General features: G+C 36.2%; 1 protein-coding gene across 1 annotated transcript; it reads left to right on the top strand.

The window, feature by feature from the left end:
* Positions 1–1,294: 1,294 nt before the first annotated feature.
* Positions 1,295–27,432, top strand: LOC149549523 ((S)-stylopine synthase 1-like). The gene is made up of 5 exons (XM_089794330.1): positions 1,295–1,484; positions 13,686–13,722; positions 14,277–15,181; positions 25,395–25,529; positions 27,362–27,432. The coding sequence occupies exons 1-5, from the start codon at positions 1,295–1,297 to the stop codon at positions 27,430–27,432; spliced, it is 1,338 nt and encodes a 445-aa protein (XP_089650456.1).

A 27,432-nucleotide genomic window follows, 5' to 3' on the forward strand; every position in this document is an offset into this window, starting at 1 on the left:
CATTTGAACAAAGAGTGAAGTTGAGCAGAGCGAATAGGCGATCACACAGTGATTTAGTAGCAATTTGCAGCAATTTGAACCATGATTCAACTCTAGTTCATCGATCAACAGGTATTTCACTGAAGTGTCATGCTACGCAAAACTTGAAAGTTTATTTAATTTTAAACCCTATTTTAGTAAACAATGGCATATGGGTCAAAAAACACTAAGGGAAAGGAAAGTCATGAAATTCAACTTGTTAGTAATGAATTCAAATAGTTAGAGTTTCGCCTATAAAAATGACCCTACTGGTGCTTTGTCAGTCATTCTGGACAAAGTTGTAATGGTCCAAGACATCAAAAAATGTTATAACTGTAAGATTGGAGCCATAGGTGACTTAGAAATTTTCAATGCCTTTGATAAGCTGTGTGACAAAGGTATATTGAAGGACAAGTTTCAAATAGTTAAAAAGAAGGGTTTAACTAAAGCCTTAGTTTTACCCACTGTGTTTAAGACTGAATGGATTAATATAGTGTTGAGTCAAATTCATGATGGGTCATTCTAGTTAGAAATAGGGCCAGCAAAGGTTATGAAGAAAATTGTCCGTAGGGTTACTGGTTTCCCAACCCTAGATCAGCCCAAGACCTTGAGAAGTGATAAAAAGGAGGCCATAGAGAAGAACACTCATTCTACTTATCCACTACTTGATTTCATTTTTAGAGTCATATCTCACAAATTCTATCAATCAAGTAGATTGAATAGCGTGCCATTCATAGTCATGGATGTTGCATATAAACTTGTGAAGAAAGACCACACATATGATCTAGCAGAGCTCATGCTACAACAAATTAATGAAAATTTGGGAGCCATAAGGAAATCAAAAGGATCCCAATGCAAATTCAAATCACTTTTGGTCTACATATTTTTCTATGTTATGAAGGAATTTCCATTAGTTGGAAAGGTTAGATGGGATCCTAACAAGATAATTGTCACACAAATCAATGACCTCATTGATCAAATGGGAGACAATTTTGATGCTCAGATGACAAGTTACTTTGAGGACTTCAAGAAGTCCATGAAATAGAGGATGAGGATACCAGTCTCACTAGTTGAGTAGCATGTCAAGGACATTTTTTTTCTTGTGGATATTGATTACACTTATATACAAGCAGTCATACCTAGAGTGAGATGACTTAGGCCACTAGATTATGAGCTTGATTTTGATCAAGCCTCAGCAGCAATAACAACACTACTTATAGAAGATACTAACAAGGAAACAAAACATTTTGGAACTTATGATTTTGTTAAATCTAGAATGGTCATGGACCTTAAAATAGGCATTGCAGTGAAGAAGAAGGACAAATTGATCAAGAAGATCAAGAAGAGATTTGGTGTTGAAGCAATAGGCACAACAGAGGAAGAGGAAGCAGATGAAGAAGAGGATGAGAGTGAAAATGAAGAGGATGAGCCTAAACAAGAGCCTCTACAACTGACAGAAGGCCTAGGTGAAGACAAGGAAGAAGGTGTAGAGGAAGAAGAAGCTGAGGAAGCACCTATCAAAACCAATGTCACTAAAAGAAAGGCTAAAGCTCAACCTACTCCTCAACCCAAGGCAAAGAAAATGACAAAACCTCCATCAGAGAAGCCTACAACCAGAGCCACTACTCAAAAGGCTAAAGAAGAGATAGAAAAGAAGAAGAAAGCCACTAAGAAGATTGATGAGGAACCAAGGAAGAGAAGAAAATATGTAGTTCAACTGACTTGGACAAAGAAAAGATAGAGTTAGATGATAACAATCAATTCAAAGTGGTAAGTCGTCCACCTAAGTCTTCAATTGATAAATTATGTGCAAAAATTAGGGATGGAGACTTAAAACATTTGAAGAATTTAGATTTCGATGAGCTCACAAAGGAAGAGAAAAATAAAATAGAGGAATCTATGTATACAATGATGGCAAAGTACAATCACACACCTCTAGAGCTAGATGTCTTAATGCTCAAAGAGTTGTATAAAATAGTAGAAGATAAATGACATTTTTGCTTGCAAATGGAAAAGGAAATAAGGGAGTCTACTTTAGCTAGATTGTTGCCTGATTTGACTAAGGGTCAAATAACTAATGTAGTCAAGAGGCACAATAGTAGATTTACTCCAAAGCATAGGGCATTTAGTATTTTGCAGAATAAAATTGAAAATGTCATGAGCAAATCCACACAGTTGTGGAAAATAGTTTATAAGAAAATTGATGATGTTTTTGATGAGGAATATAAGGCAGATGCAAGTGCTAAGATAAAAGAAATAAAAACAATAGAAAAGAAGGAAGAAGAGAAGGCTGAGGAAGAGAAGAAAGTGGAAGAAGAAAAGAAAGATGAAGAGGAGAATAAAGAGCAGAAAGAGGAAGAAAAGGGTATAGATGAGCATCAAGAACAAAGTGTGAAAGACACACAACTATCACCTCATAGCCCTCCTCATGCTATTATGAAACCTACTGAGAGTATAAAAATAAAGGATGTTATAGACACTTCTTGTCAAAACATCAATCCATTTACTACAGAGGATCTCACAAAGATCCTTGACCAATCAACCCAAGTAGCTAGACTATGCACAAGTCCTATACTGTTCAGTGTTGATGAGTTGCAAAAGTCAGTAGTAAAATCAAAGGAAGTCAAGGTGAAAACACAAGAACCACCTTCGACCACTCAAACTACTAGACTCCTATTCCTTCCTCCACCATCTCCACCAGAAGTAGTCACAGATGCACTTCAAGTGTTGAGTACATTGGTAGGGGAAGACAAAGAAAAATCAGTACAGTCAGTAGGTACATCCCAAGTAATTGATAGTGAAAAAGTGAGACAAACAGAAGAGAAGGAAGAGACAAGAGATGAGGAGGAATCTACAATACAAACTTTGGTCCAACTACCCAAACATGTACTCCCACTCAAACTCTTCAGAACCTAAGCACTGACGTGCTAGCATTGCAAGTTAGAACACTAGGCTCAAGCTCAACAAGGGTAGCCAAGACACTTCATTATGGAATTCTTGAGCTAGATGAAGAAATTAAAATACCCTACTATGAATCAAGCACCCTCACTGAGGAAAAGATTAATGAGATACAAAGTGCATTGGGTAGAAGGAGACAAGAGCTATTGAGAAAAGAATATAAATATAGATAAGCACTAAATGAGATAAAGGACATCTTTATGGATGCCTTCAACTTGCATACACTTGATGAGTCAAGGCCAATAGTAGAGCAACTATCTAACATAGTTGACCAGGTGACAAATGAAGATCATGATACAAATCCCAAATTAATGGAATGGTCAGAGAGGAAGTTCCAAGGTAAAGTTAATAAGAAGATATCTAGTGATATAGCACTATCTCAATTTCAGACGGCTAAGAAATTGGAAAGAGTAAAGATTGTACTTGGGAATATATTCTCTCTGTACAACAAGTTGTGTGATTTTTCCAATTTCACATAGGAGACTAGCCAGAGAATAATGAGCTTGGAAAGAAATCTAAAGATTTATAGTATGCAACTCCCCACCAATCTAGCTCAAAGTGAGAAGCATTTTGCTCAAATGCTTCACACTCAAAGAGAACTAGATGTATTAACAACAAACAAGGCTAGTACAAAAGCTAAGTTGATGCAAATCTAGTCCTCTATAACCCCTCACTTGGAGATACTCCATAAGGAGCAAATGTATGAAAAAATAGTCCTCAAGAAAAATTCAAATCTTTCTACCTTAAATGGACTTGTACGTCTAGCAGCAGAGATTGCCATCCAACATAAGTCATTGGACATTGCACTAGCAAATTGGGATGTAGATCTAAAGATACTCCTAGAGGAAAATAGCACATTTTTGGCTAAACATGGTATTACTCTATAGAACCCTTTGACATCAGTTTCAAAAAGGGGGAGAAATATGTATAGGGGAAGAAATAAGGAGATCTGTATATAGAAATATGGGAGAATACCAAATTTTTGAAAAATTTTCTCATTTTTTATTACATTCTTTCATTCATTTTGAGAATAGAGTGGAAAGTTTGTAAATAGCCAAAAAGGGGAAGTCAAGTAGTAAGGAGAAAGGGGGAGATGCAAAATTTTGAACTTCAAATATCAGATACAATATACAGGCTCAGAATGTAGAAATGGGACAAAGGATAGAGAGGATTAGGCACTTAAGCATAGAATTTTAGTTTCAAGATTGGACAAGGCATAATCAACTCAGGGGGAGTCATTAGGTATATTTTTGTAGACAATATTTTTGAAATTTTGCATGAATGCCAAGCAAATAAAGAATGTACTCAATAAGGTTAAGTTCATAAATGCTTAGTTAAGTGTTTTTGACACTCATGTCAAAGGGGGAGATCGTTGGTCAAAAGAATAGTCTTGACAATTGAGTGACAACACACTTAACCATTTTCACTATATATACCAAGTACACAATGTATGGCGAGTGATCCAGAATTGTTCAGATCCTGAGTGATTGATGCAGGAGCATCCAGAGGTATAAGGGCAATCCTGTGTCACCCAAAAAAATGTACTTAGACTTAGTTTCTGTTTCATGTCTTTACATTTTTGGATACCCATTTGGCTCAAATAAAGGTTCCAACTCTCATAGTTCAACTACCAGTGCATTTGAAAATCCCAAAAAAATAGGAGCATGTATTTGGGCCATCATTTCGGTAAACTAGAAGGTGTGAATTGGCCAAATGAATGTAGTCATGATTTAGAGCATTCCAAAAAAAGAATCAGATCAATAGGCCCCACAGTTTGAAAGTTATGGCAGTTTTTCAGGTTTTGGAGACCTCCTAAGAATGCTTCAAGGTCAGGTTTGGGGCATTAAATGACCTTGAAAAGGGTCAAAAAATGGGGAACGAGAAAAGCTTGTCCATAGGGCTATAGAGCGCTTTGAGAGCTTTCTGAAAATGTAAGCGGTTTGTCAATCGGAGCTACGGTTCAAAAGTTATGCCTCCCAGAAGTTCGGTTACCATTTCTGGATTCTTCTAGATTTGCACCGACTTCTAACGCAGCTTCCAGAACCTTCTATTTCGTCGGTGGATGCCTACTAGCACTTTCTAGAATGTACTCCTAGTCCTTAACCCTCCAGGGTCTATTTAAGGAGATTTCTGGCATTGTAAAAGGCAGTTCGGAGTGGAGTTTGAGAGGGGGTGCTAAAAGGAGAAATATTCTCTAGATTTATGCTATTGTAAGTCCTTAGGGCTTGTTTTGAAGTTTATTTTCTCTGTACTATTTGTACTAGCCTATTTTCTCAGTTAATATAATTTCCCTTTTCTGTTGTGTCCATTCTATTCTTGGGTTGTGTCCCCATCAGTGATCCAGGAACATTAATGTGCTAAGCAATACAAGATATAATAGCTGCCAAGCAAACTAGGATATAATAGGTGTCGAGCGAACCAAAAATGTACTAGATGTAGAGCAATCACGAAACAGTGTCTGTTGAGCATTAGGAATATAATATGTGCTGAGTAACTCAGGATCAGCATAAGAGTATGTGCCATCAAAAACTAAGATGTAAAATAGTTTTTTCATGACTCATGAAAGGATAAGAAGATAAGATCGAATCCTTGCAATTACCTATGAAATCAACATGCATCCAATCAAAACATTAGAGACAACATGCAACCAATAGGTGAAAACAAAGGATTTGACTGGGAATTTCAAGTTTGTGAATGCATAGCAAACCCTAAGTCCACAATATCTTGATAAGGAGACCAAAACACCATATTGAAAGAGTTGAAGAAGTTGTTGAGATTGATAAGACAAGAGTTGAGAAGGTTATTGATGGAGTTATCAAATTGCAAAATAGAGCAATTAGCAAAGGTGTCAAGGACTTAGTGAAATGGACTGCAAATATACATCTAGTTGATCAGAATAGAGCAGGGGATGCATTTAGAGATCAGATCAAGCAAAGATCAGAATGAGAAGAGCATATCTAGTACTTGAATCTAGCAATTTGAGATTGCAGTCAATCAAGTCAAATGTTCTAATACTCTCTCACAATTGTATTAGAGGTTGAAATCCTATGTTGATAGGTTAGTTTAATAGCTAGGTAGGAGAACCTTTGGAGAAGGTCATGAAAGTCCTATTAAATTAGTTGGGTTTAACAACCTATTGTAAATCCTTTAACAGGGTGGCACTTCATGCAAGTATTTGTAAATCCTTTAACCAGGTCATTATTAACACAGTGTAAAGCCTTTAACAGGGCAGGCCTTTCACAGGGTAGACCATCAAAAGTGATTGAACATTGATTGCTGCAGTGATTTTTGTGGGTGACATCCCCACCCCAGTTTTACCTTCTTATTCATGGAGGGTTTCTAGGTTATCAATTTTGGTGTTATGTGTTATTGCATGTGATTGATTTTATGTTCTTTTATATGTTTACATGCATGCAATTTGTTTTTTTAGTTATATGTTTAAAGGATTAAAAAAAAGAGGTTAAAAAGGTGTGGTACTTTTGATTCACCCATACCCACCTCTCAGAAGTACTCTTCAAATTTGAATATTCCAAAGGAAAATTGAGAGAATGAGTGAGGTAAAAAGAATGGCACATAGAGAGAGAGAGAGAGAGAGAGAGAGAGAGAGAGAGAGAGAGAGAGAGAGAGAGAGAGAGAGAGAGAGAGAGTCAAACTTGTGTACTTAGACCTTGTACCATAAACCATAATCCTAAATAATATATAGAGTGGGATGATAGGAGAGGGAGAAATAATTAGGAGTGGGAGAGAGGGAGCTAATACTAGAAAAGAAATTAGTAGAAAGTAAGTGTTAGAGAGAGAGGAGGGAAAACAAATCAATTATTTAAGGTTTAGGGATGGTTTAGAGAGGGAAAGAGCAAGAGAGGGGAGAAGGGTGTGAAAAAGGGAGATAAGGGAAGGAGGGAGTGATTGGGATGAGGAAGAGAGAGAGAGAGATGGAGGGAGGGAGAAAGGATGAGAGGGAGAGAGGGATGAGGATGAGGGAGAGAGGGATGGTAAATAGGTAGCGAATAGAAATAGGGGGAGAGTAGTATGGAGGGAATGACATACCCATCTTTCTAACCATATCTCATAACCAACTCTAAGAAAGGTTCCCTAGCTATAATTTCTATTGAAGAAGTAGACAAAATTGTTAAATATTGTCATTTAATACAAGAGAAAGAACTCTTGAAAATAGATCAAGACATTAGAAATAGATTAAAAATTTTCCTTTTTAATAATAAATAAACCAATAGGAACTCATCATGAGAGATATAGAAAAACAGGAAAGCATAAATAAGTAGAAATAGACATATATAAATAGAGAGTGAGACACAGAAGAGAGGTGGGGAAGAAAGATAGAATGAAAAGGAGAGAGAGTGAGGGAGGTGAAAAGAGATAGGCCCCACCCAATGTCAAGTTCTCCCCTCCACCTTCATACCTCTCTCTTTTACTCTCTCATACTCTTACCTCAATTCCACCAAAAATTAAAGGTTGGACATCAAATTCTTTCTCTTTAAGAAGGAACCCACAAAATTTAGAACTATCTAGTCATCTTTGTAACCTTTTCATTCTTCTCTACAAGTTTCTCTTTCTTCCTAATCTTTTGTTTTGCATTGGTATTAAAAGTTAAACTCCATAGGAAAGTTCACTTATTCTACACTTAATTCCATTTCTTGTTCTTTGCATACCAACATTTCCTCATTCTTTGAAGAAAGCAATTTCTATATCTTATATAGAGAAACCTAGAGATGGGAGAAATCTGATTGGAGGGAGATGTAATACACTTTGATAACATGTGTAGAGGGATCTTGGAGGAAAGGGCGAGTATGTGTTAGGATTATGGGGGGTATCTTGTAATACACTTTGTTAATACATCTCTTCCATCCCTAGCTTTACTCCTCCATTATTAATCTCTCCCTCTATAGCTCCTTCACACTAGTTACTCCCCCAACTCTCCCCCTCTCTCTCTTAATTCTCTATGCCAAATCAATGGTACAATTGGTTGAGAGATAAAGTAAAGTGGTTGGATAGAGGAAGAGATGGAGAGAGTGGTATAGAATAGGGAGGGAGGGATAAAGGAGAGGGAGAGAATGAAAATAGGGAGAGAGTGGTAGAGGGGGATAGATGCACATAGAACTCCCTATCTATCTACCCCCTCTTTATTTATCTTCCTTTCTCTAGATCTCCTTACCCAAAACCCTTACCCCTATCATCCTGTTCTTTCTCAAATCACCTCTTTATATCTCCCTCGCCCTTTCTTGATAGGGTTTAGGGTTCAATGTTAATTTCACAAGGTTTAGGGCATATAAACAATTCTCTAATTTGAAAATGCATATAAATAATTCTTAATGGTAACACAAATCCAATACGCCTTTTTATTTGAAAGTCATAGGATGGTTATTGACTTTATTATGAAAATATTCTTTGAAAATTTTATTAGTAACCCTTAAAACTTTTATGTTGTAATTTGAAGTACTGAGATCCTTGTTGCTTGGAATTTTAATGGGATCAAACTTTTCTTGTTTAATAACAAAGAAACTAGTAAGAACTCATTAAGAGACATAGGTGCCACAACAAGAAATGTTCCCTAGAAAAGAGGTAGGTCTAAACCGTATACCTTAAACCCTTAAAACTAAGTAACCCACCCCCTCTCCCCCCCCCCCCCCCCCCCTCCCCTCCCCGCCCCCACCACCAACCTCCTCCCTTTAGGTTTCTAACCTCTCTATTTCTCCCTCTCTCTAGATATTCGCCCCCATTCCCCTTACCATTCTCATCCTCTTTTGTATCTCCTAACCTATATATCTCCATCTCTTCCTCTTTTTATATGGTTTAGGGTACCAAAGTTAGGGTGCACAACGTTGAGGATTTTCCCTATGTTGATACATATATGTATCTAGACAGTGAAATAGATGTGTCTTTGGGAGTTTCTAGTAAGATATAAAGAGATAGATATAGATATATAAGGAGATATAGGGAGGTGAGAGAAATGGAAAGTGAAATGGTTGGGTGCTCTCATAACCAACTCTAATAAAGGAACTTAAATATCATTTCTATTTAAGAAGAAAACCAAATTGTTAAATAGTTCCAAAATATAGCTATATTTGGTCATATATTGGAGAGTTTTAACTTGAAGGAAGTTGTATCTTAGATATGTAATAGTAGGCTCAACCATTTCAAGAAGATCAAAATGTAAAGAGAGATGGGGAGCTAGGGAGGTTAGGAAAATAGGGATAAAGTGGAAAAGGGAGAGAGAGAGAGATATGGAAGAGGAAGAAAGAAAAAGAGGAATAAATAATAGGAAAAAATGGGGAAAGACTTCTATTTTAGGGATTATAGTTATAAGGTTTAGGGTCTTAGTCTTAGGGTTCTAGGTGTAAAGAGAGAGGTAGGTAGATCTCTCTCTCTCTGTCTCTGTCTCTCTCTGTCTCCCTCCCCCCCCCCCCCCCCCCCTCTCTCTCTCTCTCTCTCTCTCTCTCTCTCTCTCTCTCTCTCTCTCTCTCTCTCTCTCTCTCTCCCTCCCTCCCCCCCCCCACAAACCATAAACCCTAAATTCTAGACCCAGTTATGATAGAGGCCTATATGATATCCTAGGAATTAGAGAGAAGATAATCTAGTATATACTATATTATCCTAAAAGAGTGGATGATATCAAATATAGTAAGGCCAAGTAAGTGTGAGAAGGAAGTGTGAGGTAATTAGATAAGGATATAGAGAGAATTTTTAGGGAGGGATGGGTAGAGGGATATGAAAACATAAATAATTAGAGATAGATATATACAAATAGAGAGAGAAATAGATAAAGATCTATCTTATTTCTTCATTACTGGAGTGGTTTATCAAGGAATTAGATCTTCATCAACCATGCATGAGCATTCAAGTATCCAACCCTTCAAGATTTCAAGAGTATAATTATATCCATGGGTTTATGATTTGGAAATAGTAGATCTAATAAATTTGTAGAGACATCCTATAGAAAGAGATTCTTTGAGTATACACGTAGATTAGATTAACCCTAACAAAACTTTGAACCATAATAATAAACCCTAATCATAATCCCATCCCTAACCCTAATCTTAACTTTAGAATTCATCAACAATGTAAACAGAGATACAACAAATAAGATATATTAATACATCACAATATACACAATAATACAACCTCCACTACACATGTTACATAGATAATAATAATGAATCAAAAAGTTATTAATGTGATACAAGTAAATATATACATCTACTAAAGGATGACTCAAATTGATACATCATAGATCTCTCTCTCTCTCTCTCTCTCTCTCTCTCTCTCTCTCTCTCTCTCTCTCTCTCTCTCTCTCTCTCTCTCTCTCTAAACCCTAAAACTTAATCCATAATCTATAATGCTTAAAACCAAAACCTATAACAGTTACCCTTAAAACCTAAATATTTTACCCCTCTATCACTCTTTCCCTCTCTTCCATATATGATTTCTACTCTTTCTCTTCCTCCTCTCACTATCTCCCCATTTCTCTACTATTTTATTTTCTCTCTCTCCCCCCCTCCAATTGTAGCTTGATCTTGTCACACACACATGTACACAAAAATGGGGGTAAGAAGGGGAAAATGTGATCTAAGTGGAGAGAGAGAGAGAGAGAGAGAGAGAGAGAGAGAGAGAGAGAGAGAGAGAGAGAGAGAGAGAGAGAGAGAGAGAGAGAGAGATGTGATTTGAAAAATAGTATGTTTCAAAATACAGTGGTTGGTAAGATGTAGCACTTGCTCATATGGTTTCACCTCATATAGAAGATTGGATATGAAATCATTTTTCTTTAGATAGGTATCCACACCTCAATGATAATTTACTATAAATATAAAGTACTAGGTTGAACTACGTACATTGTATTGTACAACCTACACAAAATTATATTATGGTTGGTGAGATGTACTTTTTATTCTTATTTGATGTTATCTTGAGTTAAAAAAATGGAGGAGGATCAACTACTTGGGGACATGTAATTCCAACTTCTATAGGTGGTATCTTATAGACTCCTTACCATCATCTCTTATTTTCTTTCTTATATGACTAGTGAAGGTTGCAAAGATAGATATATTAGAATGAAAGGGACAAAGGTATATATAGAGAGAGAAATAGGATGATGTGGAGAAGTATGCATGTGTGTGTGTGTGTGTGTGTGTGTGTGTGTGTGTGTGTGTGTGAGAGAGAGAGAGAGAGAGAGAGAGATGACTTAGATTTTAGGGATTATGTTTATAGGGTTTTAGGTATATACATGTGCTTTTCTAATATTCCCAGCATTAATCAAAAGTGCCAAAGAAGAGAAAACCCCAAATCAGTAGGATATGTAAAATTAAATGTTTGATATCACAACATTTTTCTTCAAGGAAATGAATTACGCATACCTTGATGTGATTTCATTATAAATATGAAGTTATTTATTATACTCCAAGACATATTTTTCATCATACCCAAACTTATTTCTTGGTTGGTAATATGTACTTTTTTCTACTCATTTGATATTAACTCATAATAAAAGTTTAATATCACAACCTTCCTCTTTAGGTAAAAGAGGTATGTGCAACTCGATAAGGGTTGGTTGTAAATACAAATTACCAAGGTGAACTATATCTTATGTCTTCCAAGATACACAAATTTAGCTCTATCATGATGTAAGGTATTGACTTTTATATCCATATTATTCTTGGAGTAAATATCATCTTTGTAATTACCTCTTAATATTTCATCTAGAATACTCTCTTAATAATTTTAAACATTCCTAATCCCTTCACTAGGGAGGGGTTAGCTCCATGCCATAAATAGAAACTCTCTCAGTCCATTGAAACTCTATCTTACAAAAACACAAAATGAAGAATAACTTTTGTTTGGGTCCATATATTCCTATGGAATAACCTAAATCTATACTATAGTGTACTTACCCATATTATTTTAATGTGTCAAATAATGATTCAAATTTTGATCTAATCATTAGATGATTATTACAATAATAAATATTTTACACAAATTTAAACCAATCTTAAACCTTTTGATCTATTCAATGATCATTCTAATTATGAATTATTTAACCATTATTATATTTTAGTTATATTTTTTAATTCTAGAAATTACACTCAATAATTTAATTTAAATTTTAATAATAACACTAATAGTTTATATATCATTATTATAATATTTATAAAATATATTTGTTGAATTATATGATGTAACTAGAAAACTCATTTATATTTTTTAAGAGTTAGTTTATTTTAATTTAACATTATTTGAATATTTACTTTCATTCACATTATATACTTTTATTTTTATCTTGATATATATATATATATATATATATATTTATTTAATGGTATATTTATTTTTATTTTAAAAAAAATGATTTGTAGTTTTTGGATCAATGACTTGCACTCAAAAATTACATAGTTAAATCTGATAGCAATATCAAAATTATATGATATAGTCATATATAAATAATATAATATTTATATAGATAATAACTATAAATATAAAAATCTATTTAAATGTTTATTTATGATATATTAGATTAATTTCAAAAGAATTATTAAGAAAAATATTTATATTATAATATTCCCAAATATACAAGAATCTAATTACTTTTATTTATAATATTAATTTATAATAAAAGTTATAATATCCATTCTAATTATATTTTATTTTTATAAATACAATTAATAGATTAAATTGTATATGTAAAAACTAAATACATACATACATATATATATATATATACATATATACATATATATATACATATATACATATTACATATATATACATATATATTTATACATATATATACATATATATTTATACATATATATACATATATATACATATATATATATATATATATATATATATATATTATGTATATAAAATTATTATTTATATATAAAATTAAATTAAAATACTATTAAAATACTGGTAATATGAAAATTATAAAAAAGATTAAATCAGAAGAATTGGCATAATCGGTGGTAGCGGTAGCTCGGGAAAAGTATTTTAAAAAATATTATATTTTAGGAACATCCCCGTTAACTCCGTTAGTGCAGTCATCAGCTGGCACGCACCATATTTGAAATGGGATGATGCATAACATAGTATATTATTCAGTACGGTCATCTATTTTTAAATGCCCATCTATGTAGCTTTTTGCATCAGGATAGACAGCTCCATACGTGGAGTCTTCCAAAAAAGTAAATGCAAGGTGTGTAAACTCGAAAACATAAAGTATATGGGAAGTATATGGTAAGTGAAACTATTTTATATTATGCCTTTTCTTAAATCAATGTTATACTTTTCATAGTATTGTGAATATTTGAAAAGGAAGGATTAATGAAGACATTGTTTATTTTGATATTATGAGAAAAATGTTTAATGTTGTTAAATACAATTGTAAGATATATTAAGGACAAGTGTATTAATGTTGTATTTCATAAGTCCTTATATCTCCATAACATTTGTTCCTTGAATAATCTGAAAATAAATATTCATATTAAAAGGGGCAAGTTACAATGAAAATGAAAATTTGTATTAGAGGTTAGTATTTTATTGAGAATACTATGATCTAAAAAATATATTATTGATTTTCTCAAAAGATTATTATATAAAAAACTTAATGTAATGTTTTCTTCAAATATTTCCTTAAGATTAATGTTTTAGTTATGGTTTTTTTGATATAAGACTAATATAATATGTTTGACTCTGTGCAGGGTTATTGAAAGATTTTGTACAGGATGAAATTATTCAGTAAAAGCTAAAAGAGATTTAAGGGAGATTAAAAGAAGCATTATAAATGATTTATTCCAAATTAAATATTTAAGGGAAAAACAATCAGTTCCGTGGCATGCTAGTTTGTCGTGTTCGCAGTCAAAAGTCAATGATTCTTTGTATAATTCATTTATTTTAATACGTCTATTATTCCATCTAAAGATCGATACTCTAGGCAAAACTTAAAGGTGAAAGAAACAAAATCATTTTACTCGATCCAGAAAATATACTTTGTTCAAGACGGTTCCTAGGGTGCACTTGAAATATGATACAATACTTGAATGACATGTGCGATATATGTAAGAAAAGCAGCAACAAATATAGCAGCTCTCTAAGAAGTTAATCCATTCATTTGTGATGGAGGAAATGCTGGCTTTTCTTAATTATCCTCGAACATTGCATTTCCTTCATTCTTCCACTCTACAAGTGACCATTATTTCCCTTTTCGCAGCTTTCCTCATCTCCACATTTATTGCTCTAGCATTTCTGTTGCCATCAACTAAGGAGAAGTAATGGCCTCCATCTCAACCAAGGCTGCCATTATTGGGCAACATACATCAGCTAAACAAGGGTGGAAACCTTCTTTCCACCATGACACAATTGGGCAAAACATATGGTCCTGTCATGACAGTTTGGATGGGCCCATCGCCAATTATAGTCCTCACTGGCCAAGCTCCAATCTGGGAGACCCTGGTTAATCAGGCCTCCAATTTCTCTGCTCGACCTCCAATCTACTCAAGAAAATATGCTACTGCCTCTTTTAGGACTATGATTAATTCTCCCTACAACGAGCACTGGATTAAGCTCAGAAGAATTCTCCACAACAATGTTCTCAGCCCCGCCCATGTTGCACTCCAGAGCTCTTCTCACCAGGCAAGTATGAGCAAACTCATCGCCAAATTAGAAATGGAGATGAAAGAGAAGAATGGTGTTATGAGGAACCTTCATGCATTCAAAATGATGGCAATGAATTATATTGCCCCCACATGCTTTGGCTTGGACTTTAAGGACGATGATTGCATAGCTAAAGATATACGCCTTGCTAATAGACGAGATATGTTTATTGATTTGTTTCCTCCTGCGCGCATCTTTGTACCTTCATCAATTAGAACAGAGAGGAAATTGAAGTCTATGCGAGATGATATTCTGCTTCTGCTGTTGCCTCTCCTCCGATTCGATCAAAGTTATAGGGAATACTTAAAGCGAAGTGCTCCCAACAGTTTCTTATATTGTTCGCTGAAAGGGAAGGAAGAATTGGCCCAAGACAAGACTAAGTTATCTGATGAAGAAATAGCTTTCAATCTGTTCGAGCTTTTTTCTCTCGCAGTAGACAGCACATCTACGACCATAGAATGGGCTCTGGCTTATCTCATATCAAATCCTCACGTCCACGAGAGGGCATATCAAGAAATAAGCCAAGCGGTGGGAAAAGGAAAAGGTGGATTGTTCATGTTAGAGGATTTTGTTAGGAACCTGTGTGTTCCTTCTGTTTATTTTGTTAGAGTAGAGTTGTTGGACGCATATGCTTTGTAAGTCGTCCCGTGAGTTTATTTTATCATCCCACATGCATAGGTAGTATTACTTTTCTAGATCGTACCCAGTATATAAGAATAGGTTGAGGCCCTTGATGGGTACGGACGAATTTATTGTATTGAGCTTGCTCAAAGGAGGTTACCCCCTCGAAGTGGCCTGCGATCAGTAGATTTATTTTGAGTTCTGCTATCACTTTGTATTCTGTTATTTCGAGCATTCTCACGATATTGCTATAAGGAGGTTCTTCTCATCTGGTATCAGAGCACTCTCTTGGGCTCGCTGGGTGGAAATTACATCAAATTTTTTTTCTGTCGTGGCCTTCAGGTTCCTCTCACTTCTAATATCTCTTGTTATTGCAATAACTCTTTTCAGTTGTTCTGTCTGTGAGTGAATTTTTTTAAGTCGACTGTTCAGAAAAAAAAAAAAAAAAAAAAAAAAAAAAAGAGTAAAATTTTTTCTGTTTTTTAGTCGTAGCTTCCTTGTTTGCTTTCTGTTTCTGCTCATACTTCCGTAGAACGTCTGCAATATCATTTCGCATACTTCCTTCCTTGGCGACCCAACCCCAAATTTTACATATCAAAGCCCTAAAACCCTCATTTATCTAATTTTAGGGTTTGCCCTATCTTTTTCACCTCTCATCCAATCGCCACCAAACTGAGCCACAAGATTCAATTCCTCATTTTGCTCCCTTATCCCTCTTGGACTGTTCGCCTCATTTCCCCTCCCTACCCTTGAAACCCTCATTTTTCTTTTTCCCTTGTCCCCAGATAGTCTCCCACCACCCGTCGAACACCCATTTCCTATATGAGTTTTACCCAAATCCAAGTTTGCCGTAACTAAAAAAGTTTTTGTTTCTCATCTTCTACCCATTTCAAAAAAAAAAAAAAAAAAAAAAAAAAAAAAAACCTTGTTTTATGGTTGTTACGCGTACAAGAGCAAAAATCATGGAAGAGGAAATTGCATCCCTCAAAACCAGACTTCAAGATCTGGATGACAAAATTCTGGGTCTTAACTTTCAGCAGTCAGCCATGAGCCGAAACCATTCAGGAGATACTGGGTCCTCTTCTGGCAATTTCCGTGGACCAAAGCTTGATTTTCCACGCTTCGATGGTTCTGATCCGACTGGATGGATCTATAGGGCAGAGCAGTATTTCAGCTTGCATAATACTTTGGATAACCACAAAGTCTCCCTTGCATCTTTTCATTTGGAACATGAAGCTCTTCAATGGTTCCGTTGGTACATCAAGGCTAATGTAGGCCCAACGTGGAGCGAATTGTGCACCCTCATTTTGGAGCGCTTTGGCCCTAGTTCCTTTGATGATTTCACAGGAGCACTCACTAAACTGCGTCAAACAGGCACTGTAAGAGAATACCAGACAGAGTTTGAAAAATTAGCTAATCACACAGAGGGCTTGTCTGATGAATTCTTCCGTAGTTGTTTTGTCAGTGGTCTGAAGGATGCACTTCGCTCAGAAGTCAAAATGTTTCGACCTACTACAATGATGGAAGCCCTTGGGTTGGCTAAGTTAGCGGAAGACAAGATTAGTGCTCTACAACGCTCCAGATCTAATTTTGTTCCATTCAGAAATACAGGTTCTCACAACCCTCCAGTCATACCAGCTCCCAGAACTACTCCGATCAAGCACTTGTCTGAAACAGAGATGCGAGTTAGGCGAGACAAAGGGCTTTGTTATAATTGTGATGAGAAATGGTCTCGGGGCCATAGATGTGTTCAGCAAAAGCTCTATCTCTTGGATGTGGATTCTCCACCGGAACTGGAAGAATATGTAGATGCTCAGGAAACAGTGGATGCTGAGGTTGAGCCTCACCAGCCTGAACCTCCTTCCCCAGAAGCTCCACCAGAGATATCTGTCCATGCTTTGGCAGGAGTCACTACTCCACAAACCATGCGGGTCCAGGGTTTCTTCAAGAAGATCCCTCTTACTATACTCATTGATTCTGGTAGCACTCATAACTTCATTGATCCACGCATAGCCAAACAGGCTGATTGCTTTATCCATCCCTGCTCTAGCTTTGAAGTCATGATTGCCAATGGGGGCACTTTACCTTGTAAAGGGAAATGTCGCAATGTGCGTCTCTCTATTGGAGATTATAACATGCGCTCTGACATGTTTGCCTTACCCTTAGGTGGCTGTGATGTGGTTTTGGGTGCCCAATGGTTACGCACTCTTGGCCCCATTCTCTGGGATTTTGCTGAACTTTGGATGCAGTTTTCAGCCGAGGGGCACCAGCACATTTTGAAAGGCTTACAACCAGGGTCTCTCAGCATCATCAGTTCACACCGTATGGAAAAACTTCTTAAGAAGAATTCACATGGTGTCATCGCTCAGCTCCATTCCATTCAGATGCAGCCATCAGCAGTCTCTAGCACTCCTACCGATCTCCAACACATTTTGGACAAGTATTCTGGTATATTTGCTGAACCTGTGGGATTACCTCCTTCTCGTCCAGAGGACCACCGTATTCAGCTCCTTCCTGGCAGTGTTCCGCCCAACATCAGGCCCTACCGCTACCCATTTCATCAGAAGACCGAAATCGAGATACTTGTCCGTGACTTACTGAAGCAAGGTATTATTCGCCCTAGTACCAGTTCCTTTTCTTCTCCAGTTCTGCTTGTTCGCAAAAAAGATGGGTCATGGCGACTCTGCATTGATTTCCAAGCACTTAATCATCTCACTATAAAGGACAAGTTTCCCATTCCAGTTGTTGATGAACTTCTTGATGAACTTCATGGGGCTCATTTTTTCTCCAAGTTAGATCTTCGTTCTGGGTATCATCAAATTCGGGTTAATGAGGAGGATATACCTAAAACTGCCTTCCGCACACATGATGGTCACTATGAATTTTTAGTCATGCCCTTTGGCCTCACGAATGCTCCTTCAACATTTCAGGCAGTGATGAATAACATATTTCGACCATACCTCCGGAAATTCATTCTGGTCTTTTTTGATGATATCCTCATATATAGCAAAACTTGGGCTGAGCATCTCCATCATCTGGAGCTTGTCTTGCAACTTCTCTCTGATCATCAACTCTGTGCAAAACTATCTAAATGTGTGTTTGGCCAGGAGGAAGTGGAGTATCTCGGGCATATTGTTGCACACCATGGAGTGCGGGTGGATCCTACAAAAATAGATGCCATGAAAACTTGGCCGCATCCTAAAACTCTCAAGAGCCTTCGGGGTTTTTTGGGGTTGACTGGCTACTACCGCAAGTTTGTCAAAGATTACGGGAAAATTGCAGCACCATTGACAGCTCTGTTAAAAAAGGATGCCTTCTCCTGGACCTTTGTTGCTGAGACTGCATTTGAACAACTGAAACAAGCTATGTGCAGTACACCTGTTCTCGCGATGCCAGATTTTTCCAAACCCTTCACTATTGAGAGTGATGCTTGCGGCAATGGATTGGGTGCTGTTCTCCTGCAAGAGGACCATCCTATTGCGTTCACTAGCAAAGCCCTCTCTGGTAAGAATCTAGCCCTCTCTACTTATGAAAAAGAAATGATGGCTATTTTGCATGCTGTACAGAAGTGGCGGCCATACCTCTTAGGGAGTCATTTTTGCATCAGAACCGATCACCAAAGTCTGAAATACTTCCTGGAACAACGGGTATCCTCTCCTACACAACAGAAATGGGTCAGCAAACTCATGGGGTATGATTATGAGATCACCTACAAGAAGGGTAAGGAGAATATTGTGGCAGATGCTCTTTCTCGCACATTTGATAATCAAGCTTCCCTTTTCGCTATTTCTAAGCCCATTCCCAATTGGTTAGCGTCTTGTTATTTCGAGCATTCTCACGATATTGCTATAAGGAGGTTCTTCTCAGATTTGAAGAAGCTTCTGTTGATGTGTGTTTTATGACTCACCAAATAGTAGAACAAAATGCCGAAATATCTTATCCTCTTTTGAATAAAGTTTTGTGTATGCTAAGATTGCTAGAAGATCATACAATGACTTCAAGGTTCATTTAATGCCAGATCTTGACTATGGATAAGATCGGTGGTTGATGTGATTTGTTGATGATCACAAGGGGCCTTATGTGCTTATTTAGAATAATTTCAAGCCATACTAGATGCGGGAGCTATCTTAAGGTTTTCCAATGAAGTGTTTTTTTTTTTGGGGAGTTTTCACAGAATATGCAGAAATTCAATAGGATAGGGTTCAGGAATTCTATTCTAATCCTAAGGGTAGTGATAACAACAAATACTATTCTAGTGGACAAATTTCTCAATTTATCGAATTCCGCTTCGCCAAGTTATACTACAACTATGCGTGAATCGGTGCAATCTTCAAGGGTTATGCTAGATATTTTCATATCACGACATACACCATCATAAAGAGCAATGTATACGAATGATAGAAGTTGAGCATATGCATGAAAGAGATTCAGGCTAACTTTACACAACGAGTTAGAATCACTAAGATGTCAAAAGTATGAACCAAAGGAATTCATCAATACACCATCATATTCTTCATTGTAATCACCACACATTGACTATGCTAAAATTAATCTAATTGAAGAAATTTAGGAGAACAAACAAGCACAAAGACACATCAAGTATTCACCAAACTCCAATGAAAACGTTATTATCTCAGCAGCTCATAACAACAATCTCATAAAAAAATTTCGTTTACAAATTAGAAATGAGGCCTTTATATAGGTCCTCGATAACAACGGGTGGTTCAAATGATCACAATAACTGATGGCCAAGATCGTGCCACATCAACCCTAATTAGGGTTAGGGCAAAGGAAAGGAATCTACATTAATGCCACAAGGAATCCACTACTGTAGTGGGTAATAAATGCCCACTATGCATGCTGGTTTAGGAAGGAGTGGGGTGTAATAAATGATCCCTAAGCACACCCACTATGCATTTAATGCATCTATCCTTGATTTTTTTGCCTGAAGGATTGAAATCGATCTAACACTGTTTCCAACTCCTCTATACTGATGCTTGGTGTAGATTCTTGCTTGAATTCTTGAACTGCAATTGCTCTTTCTTCTTTTCCCAAACTTTCATCCCAATCTGGTAGTAAGTCCTTAGTAGTGTGCATTGTATTTGAGAAGATGGAGAAGTTCTCAAAATCATCTCTTCCATATACATTTAGTTGAAAGAATTCCTCTAACTTGACTTTTAGATTATCAATTGTCATTTTTTCTTCCACCAATCTCTGTGATAACAAGGATGCAACTGCACTTGATATTCCTTGCTTGATGTTATCAACAATCTTCTTCCATCGACTAGATTCCTTGGTAAAGCTCTCAAACATTTCCTTAGCCATGATCACTGCACTGTACCATCGAATAAAATCATAGACATCTCCCTTGCTGATAACTCGACCATCAATCAATTCTTGCTTTAGAGTCTCCATCAGATTCTAAATGTTGCCAATAACCTTTTCTTGGTAAATATGCACATCCACCCATGATTCCTCCATGCACTGGATCCTAGAGATTGCAGCCAATGCCCCATTGTGCACTTGTACTAATTCTTCTGCAAGTTTGAAGGCTACCTCATGAATTCCTTCGATCCAAATCTTTGCACCCTGAGCAATCCGCTTGATTCTGTCAATATCACCTACCACTTCACTGGAAACACTTGTTGGAGAAACAAATGATGGGCCTTCCTCTCTTACTGGATGAGGCAAGTTATTGATGTACTGACATAAGGCCCAAATTTCTCTTTTTTTCTTTTCATACCCTTCTTCTACTTTCTTCAGCCTATCCTTCAAGGCCTATGTGGAGTCATCAAATTCTTCCAATATTTTCTCTTGGGAGGCCTGACCAAGATTTACTTCTGTAACATGATATTCATCTGGAGCAATCTGATTTTTTCCTTTGTCAATTGTGGGAGTTGCAATCTGCAAGATTCTGTATCCTGATTCTCCTCTGATGAATTTAGTATATCTTCTTGCTTTCTCTTGTTCTTCTAATCGGTTTGATCGGTCCAAAATTTCTTGTAATTCAATTGCTGGATCAACCTCCCTTTGTTGACACAACTAAATTCGTTGCCTCTACCATTCTGGAATGGGTATACTTTGGTCCCTCGGAATTACCAATTGTTGTTTCCTTTGGACTACTCGAATGTCAATCTCCTCTTCACCTCCTGGACTATCCATTGTAACTTCAGGAACTATGGCCTCAGCACTTGGAAGATGTATTGCTACTCTTGGAGTGTCTTACTCTAGTGGACCATCTCCATCCTTAATCATTTCTCGCTCTAAGATCATAGCAAGACTTTCTTCTGTAGCAATATCTTGATCTCTCCTTCTTTCTTGCATGGAGTTTTCATAGGCATTTATACTCAGCCTATCATGAATTGGCCTATCCAAATTCTCTTCTTTCTCAAATCTCCTTATACTTGTCCCTACATCCTGCCTTTGAAATGTTTCTATCTCTTGGACACTTGGAGTTTGACTAGGAGAAGAGGGAGCATCTCCATGTTTCTGCTTCTTATTTTGAGGTTCCTAGATGACTTCCTCAATCCTAGGACACTTTTCTCGAGGTAACTCTTTCCCTTTCTTGGTTCCTACATCTTCGGATGGAGTTCCTCTTTCCTTAACAGTCCCTTCAGATATTTATCCTGATCTTTCATCCCTAAGTGGTTTGTGGCCAAGCAACCTATATGTGAATCTATTAGCTTGTGCAACTAATTTTTCAAGCTTATGCTCGATCCGCCACTTTGTAAAATCTAAGTCTGGTTTACAAAGAGCTTCGAGATCTATAATTTCTTTCTTCTTCCAAACATATGGTTGAGCTATTATTTCTGGATTGAATCCCTTTCGCATCACATTTGGGTCCTCCTCCATTTGAAAAGGAACCTTGAATATATTGCATGTTCTAATAATGCTCAATGGTAATCTTGAATGCAACCTTTTTCTAGTCTCATTCTTGTCTACTGCATTTGCCCAAAAGTTTTCAAGGTGAACCTTGTGTTGGTACTTTGATCCTCCTACTGATGAGATCTTGTTGTAAGGATCAAAATCATTCATTTTTGGATAAAGCAGAAGGCAGAAGAAGTGGAGCTCATATGATGATCTCTGTGTAGCTTTTAGACATGGGCATATCTCAGTTTTCCCTTCTCCTATGGAAATTGGAAACTGCAATCCCAACTTCTTCTTCCCTTTTTGAATCTTTTCATAGGCTGTAAGTTATCGAGTAAGCTCTAACAAGACCATCGTATCTGTTGGATATCTAGGAAGTTTGTATGGCTCTGTGGAAAATCCTTGAACTTGGATGTATGAAAGGGTAGGAAACTGAATGAACCAGGCACCATATTCCTCGACCAACTTCATTGCACCCATTGACATTCTTGTATGTGGCCTCTTTTGTAGTGTTCTTACTATGCACATGGAAAATACATCATTAACCCTCATGTAATCATCCTTTGAATACAAATGCAACTGTAGGTAACATTCATGGACTTTGAGGTGTTGGGTTTTGGTTCCAATTGGTCCTTTGCATCGTAGTCCATAATAATTTGTCCTCCATGCTAGCATGTAGGTGACATAGGAGCTCATGTAAAATTTCCTTGTATGCTCTAGATTCATCAACTATTCATTTAGATTATCACTTATGATCCCAACCCAATCTATTCTGTCACCTTCCTCCATCAGCTGCTCAACAAAATACCACATCCAAGATTCAAACCTATAAGAATAAGGCATGCCAAATATGCGACTCAACATCATGACCATGTCACTATATTCCCTCTGCAAGTCAAGCCATACAATTTCCTTAGGGATCTTGGAATGATGTGATCTATTCTTTTTCAACCATCTTTAGTTGATTATTTCTTCACAGAAATTGATTCTAGACGTGTAGATTCTCAGTGCTTTCTCTTGTGTCTTTGTGACCATCCTTGGGTGAGAAGGAATTCCAAACGCTTCAAAAATGGATGTTGAAGAAAAAATCTGTCAGAACATTTCATTCAGAATCCCTAATGGTTCTATCTCTAGGACTGTAGTGTTTGGTACATTCCAAAATCAACTCTGGATGTTGAAAAGAAGGAGGGAAACTAGGTGCAACGAAAATTCCACTTCTCACAATTCTAGTGGCTAGGTGTGTCAGGTGATAGTCACTATATCCGAGCATTCTCCGGTTAAAATCTTTCAAATCAAGGCCGCCAAGACTTGTATCTTCGATTTCTGCCCACTTTGATACAATTTTGGATTTAGGATAGAATCCTCTCCTTTCATTCTTTATTAGTTGTCCTCGTGTTTCTCCTATTCTCCTAGGCTCTACCATTCTCCTTTCTCCTTCAAGATTTACTTTTCAATACTTCTGCGAGAAATATGCAATTTTCAAAACTCACTACAAAAAGGATTTCTTTCTGATAGGATTCAAAATCCTCTGTCGTGAATTCCTAGAAAACTCCTCTACAATTTTAAAATTTTTTCCTAAATTTCGCTTCCTTGAACTCCTTGAATCTCACTCCTATTCTCGACTTGCTCTTCAAATTTCTATGTGAGCCTGAATGAATGAGAGGGTTTATTATATAAATCATCCTTCAAGAAAGATGCCTTTAAAGCTGTAGACTAAAATCAGGCAGTTTCTTTACTTAGCCATCAAGGTTTCCATCTTTTGTGCCACTTGTCGCTTTTTTGTTGTTTGATTCAAAAAGTTGCTATTTTGATGCTCTTAGCTTCATGATCAAGCTAGTATTTCTTATCCCATTTTGATTTTATTATTATTATTATTAATTAAATATCAATTAAAAATCAATATTTAATTAATTTCCATATTTAAATTAAAAAAATCAAATTTATTTGTAACTTTTTCTCCACTATTAATTTTTTGGATTATTATTCAAAAAATCAAATTAAATATTAGTAAAACTAATATTTAATTTTTTAATGTAAATCCAAAAAAACTTTTTGAAAGAAAATTGTTTTATCACCTTTTCTCTAAACCCAATTTTTTTTTTTTTTACTTCACAAGGAATTTCATTCTTTTGTCTTTGCTTCTATTAAATTGTCTAACCATATTCCTATGATCTGCCTCATTCACTCCTAGGAAGACATGGCATTTTGTAGCTCATTTATTTTGGTAATTACAACATCCTTTGCTCTTAAATGGCCCAATTCAAGGAGCACCTCCACAATTGTTATTTGATTGTTACTATTCCACTTCACCCAAGGTTGTTCTTCTAGAGTTTCAAACTCTGCCATCACCACAATACGAGAAATTTCATTCCAATCTCATCCCAAGAATAAAAGAATAAATATCTATGAATGTATCTTGGGCTGTAGTTGGAAGATTTAGAAATGATACTTCCAAGGCAAACCTAAAAGTTGTTTCCATTAGATCCTCCTCAACTATTAATTCTATTGCTTGCCAAAATTTTCTTGTGTCCTCTCCTTTGCGACTTTTGTCGTACATTTTAAACATCTTTCTTAGAATGGGATATTCGTTGAACTTGGGGTTTAATTCTTGGGAGTTTACTTGACTAGATTCATGGTCTTCGTGTAGCTCACATTCATCCATTTGAAATTCAGAACATTCAAATCCTTCACGTTCCAATAGTGCCTTTACATTCTTTTCCATGATTTAATGGGTCGGGATTTTTCTAAACTAGTGGATTTTGTCCTTTTCCAACATTCCATGACTCCTTCTGACTTGCGCTTAACACTTCATGGAAAGTGGGATTTTGGTGGAATGAAGGATTTAATCCTTAGCGCAATATTTCCTTCCCATCTTGAGATTGCACTCCACATTTTTTGGAGTCAAGCTTTTTGTGGAATGAAGGATAAAATCCTTCATCAAAATATTTTCTTACTAGCCTAAATCTATGCTCCAAAATTCTAGGGAGCTGGCTTTTTATCAAATGGAAGATTCTATCCTTTGCAAAATATTTCCTTCATTGTCTTAAAATTGCGCTTAATGCTTTTATGGAATGCGAGATTTCTCTGGAGTGAAGGATTTCATCTTTTTCAAAATATTCCATAACTCCCTTAAAACTATGTTTAACGCTTTGCAGGTCAGGCTTTTTCCAGAATGGAGGATTTTTATCCATTTTGATCATTCCATGGGTCCTGTTGACTTGCACTCTGTGATTTTTTGGGAATCTACGGTTGGGATATGATTTGAAAAGAAAAGTGGGTCCCAAACTTGGGTGATGGTGATTGGCGGTCACAACAACTTCCATACTTGCAGAGTGTGGTGAAGGAAACCCTAAGAAAAGAATCGATTGTGCCACTTGGGATTATTCACCAGATGGAGAAGGAGTGTAAGTTGATGGGCATCACCATACCTACAAAGTCATTGGTGCTTTTCAATCTGCATAGTGTGTCCAATGATCCGAAGTTATGGAAATAGCTACATGAGTTCAGGCCGGAGAGATTTCTTAACAAGAATGAGCTTGAAAATGTGAGAATGACATTATATCTTCCATTTGGTGCAGGAAAGAGTGTTTTGCAGAGGAATGGATGCGGCCAACTTGTATGTGTTGGAATAATTCCACCTTTGAATGAGTAATATCGATGTTTTTTACAACTAAACGAGCAACTGTTATTGACAACTTCCAGCCCATTAATTGGTGACTGAGTAAACTTGCAGTTCTATCATCTTTTACCTCCTCAACACATGAAGTCAGTTGAGATTTTCTTGGTTCTAGAAAATGTAAATGTCTCTATATAGAGAGAGGTAATTGCATTGCAAATAAATTAATAAAAGTTATTTTCTCTTCCAATATGTTTTCTACTATTGTTCCTTGCTTTTAGATTTATTTATATATTTCTACATGGTATCAGAGCTATTAGATATTTTGGGCTGTGATTTTATTTGAGCATTTCAATGTTTGATTTTTGTTGATTCATGAAGTTGTTGTTTCAAATATGACATAGAAGATATGTTGCTGCCAAATGACAAGAAAGGTTGATCATTGAAGTCAATGTCTGGAATGAAGAGAACTTGCGATGATCAAAATAGTGATGGTTGTAGTAAGTGGTGCATTATCAGTTGTGCCTGACACCTCAAAATTTTTACATATTGATGAACCATGTATCTAAAAAATATTTCTAGAAAGCTAGCAAGCATAGCAACTGGGTACCCATGCGACTCAGTAGATGGATTATTTTTCATATGGAGTCAATATTACTGTGCATGAGAAAAGTTTAGAGTTGGTTTTCCCCATCATTGGATCAATGGTTTTGTGAAGTTTTGAAGGGTTTGTGGTCACCCAAAACCACTTATCTATGTGAAAACCCTAAAATTCTTGAAGATTTTGTGGTAAATGAAAATCACTTGTTTGGGTGAAAGATCCTAAAGCATTTTTCGAAGAGTTTGTGGCAAGGTAAAACCACTTGTTTGGGTGCAAAACCTAATTAAAAAAAAAAAAGGTTTGTGGTAGGCAAAAACCACTTGTTTGGGTGAGAAATCCAAAAAGAAAATCAATTACATTAGTTGGAGAAAATTCCAAATGGTTATGGATCAATCAGTTAAAAACCCACATCATAATGACACAAGGAACAAATCGATAGTGAGTAGGGGAACTTAATTTTTTATGTTGTAAAATGGGTACCTAACAAGGCTCAATGCTGGGACCTATTCTATTTGAATTTCTTCTCTAATTTCTCCCACATATACAGTCTCTAGTGGTAGAAATTAAGGGAGGGTGTTGGAATAATGAATATCTCCACCTCTTGCTGCAACTGAACTGGTGTTCTATTCAATGAGTATTATTGACTAAGTAGATTTGTTATGCACATTCCCTATTCTCTAGCCAATGGTTGATTATAACCTCAGTGTTGTCAACAAAATTGGATACACAACTTCTTTCTAAGCTTCCTTCTAGCCATAGGGATGGAAGATAGTTAGGTTTACTATTTATTTTAGTTAGCAATCTAGAGATCTCTGCTAGTATTAAGGCATTGAGAGCTCTCTATAAATAGAGAGAAATTGTAACACATTGTGTGTAGCTAGATCTATATGAATATTGAAAGTTATCATTTTGTGATCTACTATCACCATTATTTTGATTCTAGGTTTCTATATGGTATCAGAGAATTATTGACTCTTGGGCTGTGCCAAAAATTCTTGTGTGATTTTTTTATACTACAGGTTATAATCTGATTGAAGAGCATCAAAGAAACCTCTGGGAGATTGGAAATCCAAGATGGGCAATGGAATAG

This window comes from Cupressus sempervirens, chromosome 7 (assembly GCF_028749045.1).
Source record: "Cupressus sempervirens isolate cs-2001-9-10 chromosome 7, ASM2874904v1, whole genome shotgun sequence".
Classification (NCBI taxonomy): Eukaryota; Viridiplantae; Streptophyta; class Pinopsida; order Cupressales; family Cupressaceae; genus Cupressus; species Cupressus sempervirens.

What these genes read in the sequence shown, in the direction of transcription:
- LOC149549523 (XM_089794330.1), top strand. Translation starts at nt 1,295, where the DNA reads ATGGTCATGGACCTTAAAATAGGCATTGCAGTGAAGAAGAAGGACAAA. An exon ending in AGCGGTGGGAAAAGGAAAAG is followed by an intron (nt 15,182 to 25,394) that starts GTGGATTGTTCA and finishes TGATTTGAAAAG; the next exon opens with AAAAGTGGGTCCCAAACTTG. An exon ending in TCACCAGATGGAGAAGGAGT is followed by an intron (nt 25,530 to 27,361) that starts GTAAGTTGATGG and finishes TTTATACTACAG; the next exon opens with GTTATAATCTGATTGAAGAG.